This window comes from Bos indicus, chromosome 5 (genome assembly GCF_029378745.1).
Source record: "Bos indicus isolate NIAB-ARS_2022 breed Sahiwal x Tharparkar chromosome 5, NIAB-ARS_B.indTharparkar_mat_pri_1.0, whole genome shotgun sequence".
Taxonomy (NCBI): Eukaryota; Metazoa; Chordata; class Mammalia; order Artiodactyla; family Bovidae; genus Bos; species Bos indicus.
Genome location: NC_091764.1, coordinates 50,816,771 through 50,830,173, shown reverse-complemented (window position 1 = coordinate 50,830,173; position 13,403 = coordinate 50,816,771). Strand labels below are relative to the sequence as shown.

The 13,403-nt window shown below is 41.7% G+C and overlaps 1 protein-coding gene across 2 annotated transcripts in view; it reads right to left on the bottom strand.

The window, feature by feature from the left end:
- Positions 1-13,403, bottom strand: part of PPM1H (protein phosphatase, Mg2+/Mn2+ dependent 1H) — a 304,263-nt gene that overhangs the window by 198,910 nt on the left and 91,950 nt on the right. For both annotated transcript variants that reach the window (XM_070788582.1, XM_019960895.2), the window contains exon 2: positions 1,933-2,098. In XM_070788582.1, the coding sequence (XP_070644683.1) occupies positions 1,933-2,098 (166 nt within the window). The remainder of the gene's footprint in view (positions 1-1,932; positions 2,099-13,403) is intronic.

The following is a 13,403-nucleotide window of genomic DNA, read 5'->3' as shown; positions in this document are numbered from 1 at the left end:
TTCACTGCATATCCTTGCTGCCTCCCAGAGGAGCATGGACCCCACATGAACCATCACGAAGGAGTGTCCTGGCTCCATTCTAAAGTGCTTATGTGCTGGTTTCACTGTTCTTAAGGAAAGGAAGTTAAATAGTTACTCCTGGCTTCACTTCTAGGAGGAACTTAGCAACAAGGAAATATGCGATCATCAACTGGCTTGCAGCCAGATGTCAACACTGTCTTATTTTTACAGAAGTCACTTTATATCCCAGTGGCAGAGAGGAATTGCCGGGGGAAAGAGCAACATCAAGTCACTGGCACCCATATCCAATTATCATTAATGTCTCACATTTTCTGAGCCCTTTTCCATAATAATTCAATCCTCAAAAATAATTCCATCAAGAAGGTATGGAAAAAATTGTGTGATTTCCAATTTAAAAATGAATGAAAATTCAGTGGGCATTATTCATAGAGGATTACAGAAATGGAATTGACTTTAGGATAATAATCACTAACATCAATCAAGGATTTATTAATGATGACACCAGCTCAGGACTTCGCATGGACTGTTGGATTTCATACTTCTAACTAGCCTCTCCTGGGAGAAGGCAATGGCACCTCACTCCAGTACTCTTGCCTGGAAAATCCCATGGATGGAGAAGCCTGGTAGGCTGCGGTCCATGGGGTCACTAAGAGTCGGACACGACTGAGCGACTTCACTTTCACTTTTCACTTTCATGCATTGGAGAAGGAAATGGCAACCCACTCCAGTGTTCTTGCCTGGAGAATCCCAGGGGATGGGGACCCTGGTGGGCTGCTGTCTATGGGGTCACACATGGACAGAGGGGCCTGGTGGCTACGGTCCATGGGATCAGAAAGAACTGGACAGGACTGAGCACACACACATTGTTAAACTGAATAGCTTTATGCAACAGACTGCTCTGAACTGTCTTACTCTAGAGCGCATGCACTTAACCACTATTATTTTGTCCTGCTCATCTGGGTCCCTGACTCTTCCTTTTTGGGAGAGGCCTAATCAGTGCTTCCTTCTGCCTTGAAACAAGTACAACTGATGAGTCTCCATAGGTCACTGTGTTTTTTAACCCTAAGCTGAACTAATGCTAACAAAATAAAAATAAATGAGTACCCTTCTTAGTCACTAAGCATAAATGCAACAAGACAATATCACTTCAACTAAGGACAGGTTCCTAGATCCTTTACAATCCTATAAAAATTTACAAACAAAAATATCCTCAAGATCATTAGAACAAACAGTTCCATCTGGGTCATCCGTTTCGTGTCTCTTTTCTGCAGGACTAAAGAATCTGATGGTGGACACAGTGCTGATTGTTCCCTATACTCTGCTAAGAGCTTCTTCAGAACTTTCCAAGGATGTCTGCTTTGTTCTCCGGAAACTGGAGAGAGGAGAAATGCTTTGTGGTCTGTCAGCAGGGCATTCAGTCTGGAGGGCCACCCCATAGGATGCAAGGGCTTTGGGCCAACTGAAACAAATATTAATTTGGAAGAGCATCAAGCACAGGCTCCAACTGTGCAACTCTAAGGGACACGCGAGGGGAGGACAGGGGCAGAGTCGTAGCTGGGCTGCAAGCTGACGGCTAGAGTTACTCCACACCTCCTGGAAGGCTTCTGAGGATGACCAACTTCACAAAAACCTGGAAGTGCTTCTTTAAAACCATCTACCGCTACACATACTAATTCTTGCAACAAAACTCCTATGATGTGGGCATTTTCTCTAAGTGCTGAGAACTTAAACACCAGCTTTTCTGAACCCCATGTATCACCTTTGCTGTGAGTGTGATGCCCCGAGCCCAGACCCACCACTCCACGAACACTGGGGCCGTGGCTTTTCTCTTTTCCATTCTGAACATTCCACAGTGGGGCCAGAGTGTGTGGGTTCTTCTCACCCGAGAGTGGGGGTGAAGGAAAGTCTTACCGAGTTCTCCTTCAGCTGCAGCCCCTCCCCGTTGGGAAGCGAGGACCGTCTCTTAGCTGAGTTCCTGTTTGGGGTTGAGGTAATGGCCCCTGCTTTCTTCTTCACAGTGAGCACCTCACAGCTGGCTTGGTCTTCGTTGTGTGTGCTCTTCCCAGCGTTGATGACCCTGGAGGAGAAGCCAGAAAAGCCGATCAGACTAACGCCCTATGTCATAGCTTGGTGGAGTGAATAGACTTTTCAGTGGACTTATATAAGCACATGTTAAAACATTTGATGAAGCATTGTTCAGAGCTCAGTTCACCTTTCCAGGTGTCTGATAGCTGTGATCAACCCCACTAATCCATTTCTAGTCAAAACACACGAGATAATCAGTCTTCTGCCAATTACACTGAAGATAGATGGCTGGCTCAGGGAATTCCGCTGCATTTTTCCAAGTGATAAAGAGCAAAAACCTCCACCAATCTTATCAAAGAACAAAGCAGTAATTTACAGCACACTATAAAATCCTAGGGAACAAAGAAGTATATTTCATGACCACTTTCACTTTACACACAGAGAAGTGAATGGATCAAAGGTTTATTCTTTTAAAATTATCTTCTCTCCTTTATCTTTTCTCCAGTAGAATAACACTCCTTACATGGCATCATCACAATGGACTGCAGGGCACGCTGATTTGTACATGTGGCCTTATGATCTCATGGCATGTTGATACTACTTTGATCTAATTACTAATGTTTTGAGCATAGGAATGCTTCAGAAAAACATGCTACATCATTTATAAAGCTTTTTTGTGTATCAGGTGCCTGCAGACTGAACTCTTGGGTTTCAGCACCATTTTCTTATTAAGTAATGAAGCAGCAGCTAAAATAGTTTTCCCGAAAGAGAGATCTCCTTGATTTGCCATTGCTGTGTTTTCTTTACAAAACTTCAACAGTGTCACAGTACATGGCAGAGTGAGGGTGGAGGATAAGGACTCAGTGGCAAAAAAAGAAAGATGCTTTTGTTTTAATAAGGTAAGATAGATGGAAATCCACTCTGAAAGTGTGGTGTATACATCACTCTATTAGTCTTGCACTCCCTCCTAACGATTAATTAGAGGATGGTTGTTTTCAAACACCTTTTATTAAACAGTTTTACATTCTGAAAGAATTATTAACTCAGAGTAAACTGCAAAAATGGTATACAGTCTCAAGCACTCTTCACCCAACTTACCCCAAAGCAACATTTTCCATCACTCAAGAACAACATCAAAAGGAGCAACTGATTCTGATCCAGCACTGTCAGCCAGACTGCAGAGCTTATTCAAATGTCACCATTTTTTTTTATATCAAATGGCTTTCAGTATTGAAAACTGTAAGCCAACACATACATGCTACAGTCAAACAGCAAACAGAGAGCAAATTGAGATGTGAGAACTGTACGACCTCAGGGAGTGTGTTTTGAGCAGTTTTCTACCAAACCCTGGAATTCTATGGAGGTGTTTCAGGTGTTTTCACATTTACTTTAAATTTATTTTTTAAAGGTATAAGCATTTTGGGGAAAAAATGCAATAATTTAAAAGTTCATTCCCATCTCTTACATGTAAACAAATATACGCTAGTCTACATATTTTGGGCAGCTTTGGCATAATAAATAAGCCTTCTATCTTTTCTCTTCAACTGACTGATACCACTAGATTGGAAGGAGATCTTTTTTTTTTTTAAATGACCATTTGCAATTACTTATCTGTATGTTAAAGGGAAACAATCATAAAAGTCATCTATTATCTCTATTTCAAATTTCTATTCATTGAAACTGCTTCATCATTCTTACTGAGTTTAGTATAAATTTCAACTGAAGTATATTTTTATAAACAAAAGCCTTTTATCCTCATTTTACACATGACAGTTTTGTGTAGGATTTTTTTTTTAAAGTAGATTGTTGCTTATTGAGTTTGAAAATCCTTGTCCTTAGTGGGGTGGGAACAGTCCTGTGCAAGGAGGTGGGATCCCTGCTGATCTCTATGAGGTCAAATTTGCCTCCGATGTTTATCACACCCTCTCAAGGAAGAAGGGAGAAAGAGTTCAAGGTCTAGTGTTTGGTCCCACCTTCACTCTCTCCTGTGAGCAGGGGGAAATCTTCATACAGTTTCAGAATACAATGCAATTCTTAAAGACACAGTCTACCTGCAGAAGACTATTAGTACCACTATGCTTACTGCCCAAGCTAAGTAAGTTGCTCCAGGTGCCATAGCCAGGAAGTAGGGCAGCTGGAATTCAGTCAGGCCTCCCTTGACCTCCAGCCCAACTTGGGGGGGTGTGTGTGTGCTTAGTCACTCAGTCATAGTCCGATTTCTTATGGAAAATCTGAACAACTTTTTTGGCCAACCCAATACACAGAGCTTTGCATCAGTCTGTGGCAGGCCCTGCTAGACTGTGTGGGGAAGCAGAGAATAGCAGATCAGGTGAGCTTGGGTCCAGGCTTGAGAGAAAGGGGATTCTCTTCCTGCTTCTAAGGCTACTGGAGAAAGCGCCCAGAGGAAGGATAAAGAATGGATGGCTCTGATCTGTTTGTCTCTAGCGCAGCTCATGTTTCGTCCAGAGGTTTGCCACCGGAGCTCCTAATACATGCATTTAACTGGAGTATTCCTTTCACATAGATTTTTTGAGAAACAAACCAGGCAGAGGAAGGACATTCAAAATACCACCTGCCTCCTCTCAGTCAGTGATAGTGACTCCCAAGCAACATGTGTGGCGTGGATGGTGACATTACACCCCCACGGTCACCCACAAGCATCTTTCCCAGGGAAAGCTGAAGGTGGAGGTGCAGCTGGGAAAACAAGTCCATGACCATCGTCCCCTCCATACTGTCCTCTGACCAGAATCCGAGCTTCTATTTCTGGAACTTGGCATCACCTTGACCATTGGCACCTAAACTTATGCTTTAGTTGGGTTTTTTCCCCCAACAAAAAAAAGCATCGCTGATCTCCAATAGCTCATGCCAGGCTGACTCATCTGCCACTGCTCTTTTCCAACAATCAACAAAGCTACTATAATTACACAAATCACGAATCACTGTCCCCTGGAGGTGCAGTGTCTCCCATCTTTCTTAGTGGATATTAAACTCCAAAGTTGACCTAACTTCAGCAAGAGACTCTAGAAACTTTATGCATGAGAAACCCAGGGACAGGGAAGATTGTAACTTACACAAGGTCACAAGAGCTAAATACAGCAGAGCTGTGGACACTCTTCTGAGTTCCAGCTCTTTCTCCTTCAGCTCTTGGCTGTTTTATTTTCCTATTGTGTGCCTATTCTTATCAGCACTTGGTTGCAAGGGCTGTCCTGCAATGACTCATCACAGCCGGGGAACCGTGAAGAACAATCGCGGGTGGACTTCCTCTGCCATTTCACGTGAATACAGCTTGTGAATGACACTGATGAAATATTAGAAAGGTCAACCTAGAGAGAAGACAGCAGCCCCAACCCTGGAAGCCTATTCAGTCAGATATCTGATTATTACTCAGATGATAAAGTCATATTAATTTAAAGCCACTGCCTTTTTAAAACATACAGCTGGATCCCCTGGTGGTCCAGTGGTTAAGAGTCTGCCTGCCCATGCAGGGGACATGGGTGCGATCCCTGATCCATGAAGATTTTACAAGCCACAGGGCAACTAAGCCCATCCACCACAACTATTGGGGCTCTGCTCTAGAGCCTGGGAGCCACAACTATGGGGCCCATGGGCCGTAACTACTGAAGCCTGTTTGCCTAGAGCCTGTGCTCTGCAACAAAGACCCATAGCAGTCAAAAGAAATAAAATTAAAACACACACACACATACAACTGTTATCTCATATTTCATATTATTTTAAATTCCTGACTCTACAGCTTTAGTAGAAAGACCTGATTCTTATCAATTAACTTTGGCTTTAAAAAGCTTGATCTCTATCAACTTACATATTTCATTTTGTTCTTCAAAGGCCAATGCTTTGTTTACTAAATTTAAATAAAACCTCCAATTCCTCTAAAAGTAAATTGAGAAAAACTTTCCTGAGTTGAGACGTATCATGCTGTCAATAGATTCAACAGTATTTTTTATGTGAGTAGCTATATTAGTAGCTACATTCTCTTCTTGTCCTAGGCTCCAGGAAAAAGTCAGCACTATCTTGAGATCACCCAGAATGACTTTGAGATAGGCTTTCTTTATCTAAGCAGTACTCACCCATGATACCTATTTTGAGGATCTCAAAAAAAATGTTGCTGGGCCATGAATCATCTCTTTGGTGTCATTGTTTTCCAATTGCCTACAAAGGGGGAAAACATCTTCCCTGAAATTAAACTGGAGGTAATAAAGCACAATGGTTAAGACCATGGGCTATCCCCCCAGAACACAGCACACAGCAGGTGCTCAACAAGCATCTGTTGAAAGAATGAATGCAGAACTCAACTCTGCCTACTCCCTAGATGTGGAGCAATAATAGTATCTTACATTTGTTGAGAATTAATTATGTGCCAAGGACTGCTGTTAGCATTTGGTTAGCACATGTAGTGATTAACTCATGGAATCCTCTTGTGGACTGAGTTGGCCACCACTGCTCTAAAGTCACAGCTACTGGACAGTGGAGTGCTTGGGCAAGTCGCTTAACTTCTGCAAACCTCGGTTTCTTAGCAGTACTTCTTGGGCTAAATTCTGGGAGTTACTAAAATATACATTCTGGGGAGAGGAGATATTAGTCATCTTAATTGAAGAACTGGGAAATTCTGAAGTCAGGACTAACATTCAAGGCGGAGAACTGTGAGAGGATGAAAGCAACTTTAGCTGCTATGTCTTCAATGTGGAAAGTTTACACTCTGTTTATTCTTCCCTTAGAAGATGAGGATATGCATGCCCTGGGAGACCCATGATAAAGTTAGAGTCATTCATGGATTGCATTAACCCATCAGTCTACCTTCAATGGGACCAAAACACCTAGATTTTTTTTCCCCTTGTAAAAACAGGTACATATGGAATTTTAAGGACTGGAAGTCCAAAATCCTCTGTGTGTATCAGACACAACTTGAAGCTATGACCTGAACACCAGGCATAGATGTGACTATGAGATCGTAGCAGTGGAAGACTATGTAAAAAGAACAAGTGATTCATTCTGTGCTGCTATCACACACTTGGAAAACCTGTTTTCCTTCTTTCTGTTTGTGAAATACTCTAGTCACAAATTAAAAAAAAAAAAAAAATCAACTCCACCTAAATTTCAGCAGGTAAGTCCTGGTTTTAATGGCAACCATTCAATGATCAAGTTATCTGCCTTCCCATCTGCTCAAAACCTTGACCTTAAGGACATTCACTTAATAATATAACAGACACAACAGGTTCCTGTCACTAAATTCAGATGAGTAAATATTCTCAACTCTTCTCAAGAAGTGAGCCCCCGTCACAGAAGCCACTGGTCCACAGAAGTCACAATGGAACTGTTTTCAACAGGATTTACAAGGACAATCAAACCACAATGGGGAGTCACAGTTGGTATGTTTTCAGAGGATTCCCAAGCATCATGGGTGTCAATTCATTCATTACCAACCTGTTCCCCTTGGGACCATGAGGTATTCAGCAGAGGCATCGCAGAGGCATCAACAGAGACAATGGTCAGAAAGGCCAAGTTCAAATTTGCTGTGTGCTCTCGGACACAGTAAGCTTACTTTCTGTCTCTAAAATGGGGATAATAACACTTACCTCCAATTATAGAAGAGACACTAAAACGAAATGCCCTAGCATGAAAAGTATTTAACAGTACCTGGCGCACAATGAGTACTCAATATTACTATTTAATAATAACATATCCAACACAAGCTAAGTGCTCCTGTGTTGGGCCCAGAGGACTTTATGCAGTTGTGTGAGTTTGAGGGGAAATTCTTCTTCCCTCTTCTTTCTGTCAGTGTCCCTCTGCCAGCCTCAAGGGCACAGAATCACCTCCAGGTCTCAGTAACTACATGTGGCATATGTATGACACTTCCTAGAACATGGGACCTTTCTTGAGCAAGGCTGCCTGCTCCTCTGAGCGCTTTCCTCAAAGTCCTGGTAATACTCAATCCATGCAATGTTCTGTACACAGGAAAGCACCCACGCAGTTAGTAGGGTGATGATTCTAAATTCCCATCCAGATCTGCCCACACACGCCATCTCTCCCCAGGCTCCCGGACTGAGACAGCCACGTCCCAAGACCCACTGAATAGAGAATTTGGTTGGGTTTGATTTCTCTTTTTTTCGCTTGGTATTATGCTTTTGCTTTGTTTTTAAAGGAAATAAGAGCCTGAACCATTTAGGCTAAAAAGTTTACATGAAGTGTTAATATGGCTAACATGCAGTAATCACACTGGTTAAGAAGGGACAAGTGTTTTAAAAAGGCCATCAGGTGAATCGAGCTATTGCTGATTCATATACAACTGAGATGAGCAAAAGGCTATAGGACGAGGGGTGGGAAATCAATCATTGATGGGAGACGAAATATAGCAATCAATTACTAAAATTCTCTTTTCGAGGTAACCTCATAGGCAATGTTCCATGTGATTGTCTGAAATGGTTACTGACCACCCAGATTGGCTGGAACATAAGGACAACTTAATTCCTAGCTCCAAGGGCATTAATAACCTCTCATTCTTGGTTTACTAGAGAACCATGGCTCTGAGTAGGAATTTAAGCCTTTGATAATAGCCATCAGCAAAAACAGCCGGAACATCTATCAAGAATAATAGCTTCTCCCAGATGGTTTCAGTCACGTCCTGGAAGGAGGGACAACAGGAGGTCACACCAGTCCATGCAGTTAACAGCCAGTGTGTTACCAATGAGGAGAAAGGATGGAAGGCAATGGAATTCTCTGTGGTGTTTAGCTTTCATGTTTTGGAAGGTGGCTAAGTACCAACAGGTGGGGGAGGCAGAGTAGGAAGAAGGCAGGATGAACCCAGGTGAGAAAAGAGCACATACACACCTTCTCCCATCACACATCTTACACCTCCTGGTTCCCATGTTCTGTTGGCAGCTAATGAAGGGAAGTGATCAATCAGGGTTGCTAATTGGGGTCTCAAGGGCCACATTCAGTGCACAGGTTGGGATTTTAATTTTTGCCCACAAGTTTCTTTTTAAGGTGAATTGTAGTTGCCATATTTTAAAATGGGGATGATTATATTAAAAATCTTTTAATTTTCCCATTTTTCTTGAAAAATAATACATCAGGCTACACCTGTCACACTCTTGGATGACAACAATAAAGACAACAATCAACAACAACACCCTTGCTAGCTCACCCCAGATCTCACTCTGTCTGCTTCTGCCATTGTCAGCTGCCTGACCCCAAAGGCATTTGTTTCTGCAACCCTGCAACCAGATCTGTGTGACTTCATGAGTAAAATAAGAAAAGTATTAGACATGTAGTACATATAGACTGAAATAATTACTTTAAAATATTGTGATGCCAAGAGGGGTAAAGCAAGAAGACTAGGGCATGGTTTTCACGCTCAGGGAGCCCACAGCCATCTGTAGAGTAGGGCCATCTTCCTATAAATAATTGATTTGTTCTGACTAGTACCATACCAAAAGGGTACGTCACAAAAGATTTGAAAATGCAGAGGAGGAGATGATTATGCAAAAGAAGAGTCATGGAAAGTGAGACAGCTGAGGTGGCACCTAAGCTCAGCCTTACTGAATAAAGGAGGGAATCATGAGTCAGAGAAAAGGGACTTCCCTAGTGATTCAGTGGTTAAGACTTCATGCTTCCAATGCAGGGGGTGTGGGTTCAATCCTTGGTTGGAGAACTAAGATCCCACATGCCTTGTGGTGTGACCAAAAATGATAATAATAGAAATAAAGAGTCAGAAGAAAACCAAGGCAGGACTCTGCAGACATAGGAATAACCTCTGAAAACAGTGATATGAAAGAACTTTGTAAAGAGGAGTGGGTGTGACTTAAGTATGGGCTTGGTAAGGAGCTACATTAGAACTAGATCATGAAATTCTATTGGAGCTTCATCCCATAGAGCCTATGACCCATGGGAATAATCTAAATTTGTTTAAAAAAGGGGGGGAAAAAGCATTTAACTTATTTTAATTGGAGAATAAATACTTTACAATATTAAAGGGCTTGATATGATAAAAATTATTTAGGAAAATAACAGTAGCGGCCTGATGGAAGATGGATTACAGAGGATGAATGACAAAAGCAGAGAGCCCAGCTAGTGACATAACAGTCCAAGCGACGAAAAGGCCATGAATCAAGCTCTTGGTGCAAGGGAAAAGGAGGCTTCAGAGGAAGTGAAAAAACTGCAAATTCCTAGCTGAGACCTGCTGGATATGAGTAGTGGAGGATAGAGGGGCAAAGAGGGTGCCACTTAAGTGTTCACAGGCAGGCTGAGCAAATGAGGTATTCTTGATTACGAAGGGAGATGAGAAGGTGAAACAAGGCTTGGGGTGGGGCATTCTGGAGGATAAGATAATGAAATTGGCTTTAGGTCAGTGAACAGGAAGTTCTTGGTAGCAAAAATTGCAAAGGCAGTGGTAGCCAACTTCAGCTTAACCAGGGGTTGGAAAACCATGGCTGTTGGGCAAAATTCAGGCAAAATTCACTGCTTATTTTTGTGTGGCTTCCAATATTTTTAAGGAGTCAGGAAAAAAAATCAAAGAATATTATGACATCTAAAAATTATATGAAATTCAAATTTCCATGTCTATCAAGTTTTATTGAAACACTGCCATTTACACTTGTTGAAACACATACATTTACACATTGTCTATTGTGCCCCTTCAGGTACAGTGCAGTTAGTAGTTTCCGCAGAGACAGTTTTCACAGACTGTCTGCCCACCAAGCCTACAGTATTTATTGTGTACACCTTTACAGAAAATGTGTGCTGACCCCTGAACTATTAGATTGAATGCTCTGAGAAAGTTTTTGTAGGTCAAAAATAGTACAGTACTGACAATTTCATATTACTACACATAATACGTAAGTGAAGCAGAGAGAGATGTAGGTTCGCATGGAACTGAATGTGCATCTTGGTGTTCTTTGTAACTTATCTTGAATATACCTTGCAGGCAGCTTTAGTGAAGGACAGGGAAGCCTGGTGTGCTGCAGTCCATGGGGGTCACCAAGAGTTAGACACGATTTAGCAACTGAACAACAATGAGCTTCTAGCTTCCTCACCAATGTAATTAGATAACTGAAGATTTATAAAACTTAGATCAAAAGAAGGTATGATATGTCCCAAAGATCTCCCTACATAAATAGCTATGTTTTTTCCTTCACACTGGCTGTTTAGAAATGAACTTTTAAAAAAAATAAAATAAAAAAAAAAGAAATGAACTTTTAACACAGTAAAGGTAAAAATCAGAAAGCTGCCATTGGGTACTTCCTTTCAATTCTTCTCCAGGTCCTCTTGGCAAAACCACTGATGTCACCAAAGACCAACTTCTGCATTTAAATCAGGAAGTGAGTGTGCGCTCTGTCGGATGCTGGAGCAATTCCCACACAAGGCCACAGTGCGACTGGGTGGGGGGGCCACATGAAACCAAAATAAAGGCTTGCCTAAAAATGATTTCCAGTTTGGAAGCTTTGTATAAAATAAAGCAGAAGAATACATTTTTTTGTGTGGGTTTTAGAACAATGCTACCTGCACATAGCTATTAGCTCCTGTTGGCAATTAAAGTAGAAAAAAAAAAACAAAAAAAAAAACACGTGCTTGAAGCCACTGCATTGCTCAAGATAAGGTTTTCTTTCTTTATTTGACCAGATATATCTGTACTATCAGCAATGTTAGAGAAATGTATTTTTCAGGACAAAGTGAAAGTCAATTTCAAACGTGCAACCCCAAAAAAAGCGAATTGTAAAAAAGCCCAGAACTAATGAAATGAAACCAAAAGATAAAAGTATGTTAATCTCAACAGACATCAAATAAAACACATACATTTTTAATCAGCAGTTTCCTCAAAAACTCCAGATACAATCTTGGCTTTTCCTTTGCCAAGGGATAAAGAAAGTTCTGGGCCATTGAGGGCTCTGATATTTTCCTTTTTAACCTCAAAGCAACACAAGAAGAACAATTGTGTACAGAACAGGATTGGTGGTAAGGAGGATGAAACTCTCAGTGTTTGGAGTTCTGAGTTCCTGCTTTAGAAAAAAATCTTGTAAAATGTGCTCTGTCCTTCACTGGAGAGGTGAAGGCCACTCATCCTCATTCCTCAAATACGCTGGCTGTGCCCCTAAACACACAACAGAGCAGGAAACACTAGATGGGGGAGGGCAGAGAGGCAAGCAGGTTTCTGCTAGAAATTTTAGAGGAGCACAAGAGACTATGGACCCAGATTCCCAAGGTCTAAAGGCTGGGTCACAGAGAAAGCACCTGCAGGGCTTTCAGTAAATTATTGATACTCCATCTCCCAGGGACAATGAGCAGTACTTTCCTCACAGGGTACTGGTCTCACTGTTGGAAAACAGAACTGTTTAAAGCATTTCCATCCAGCAACTGAGTGAATGCCTGGAACCCTAAACACTAGAGAGTTGTGCCATTATCCTCATTCTATTGGCTCCACCAATATCATCCAGAAAATGGTTCAGTTAAACATCCTAGATAAGCCACACTGGCATTTTCTCAGAGCCACTGAGCTTTTAAACGATGTATTGTGTTCACACAAGCCAATGCTCTTGTAATTAGTTGCACAACAGCCTATAAATACAACACAAGTATTGCAAGATGGGAATTGTGACATGTCACGCGGTTTCGGTATGCCAACAATTCCCCGCCCCCCCCCCCGCCCCGGGCAAGCACAGTATTACTGAAAATGTACATTAAGAACAATAATTTCCCCCTCATTACTTCAGCCATTGTTTTTTAAAAAACACATTTATTTTAACTAAATATAACCTGCTTTGGAAAATCTTCACCCGAACCTTACAGAGAAAGTCTGATTTGTTTCCAGATTTGCACAACAAGAGTCCTTTGAAAGCTGATCTTTATCTGATCCAACATTTCTACCTTTGTGCCAGTGTGTTGGGCTTCCCTGTGTAGCTCAGACAATAAAGAATCTGCCTGCAATGTAGGAGACTCAGGTTCAATCCCTGGGTCAGGAAGGGAATGGTTACCCAGTCTGATATTCTTGCCTGGACAATTTCATGGACAGAGGAGTCTGGTGGTCCAACATTTCTACCTTTGTGCCCAGATCCATGACAAAGTTCATTAACAGACCAAGGCTCCCTAATTTATAAGGAAAATAACATGCTTAGTTTAACCCTTGAGGCCCTCCAAGGGCCAGTCTGGGTTCTATTTTAGGAAAACTGATCTTTCCACCCTCAAAAAGCTAGAAAGTACAGTGAGACTGTGCGATGGCCTTGAAGGGGACAAACACACTGACGAATATGTCAACTGTTTAAAGCTGGATGCCCAATATCATCCTTAAACAAAAATGACAATGTTGGGCTCCCAACATTATTTTAATTCATTGAGGAATGCTTGCTGGT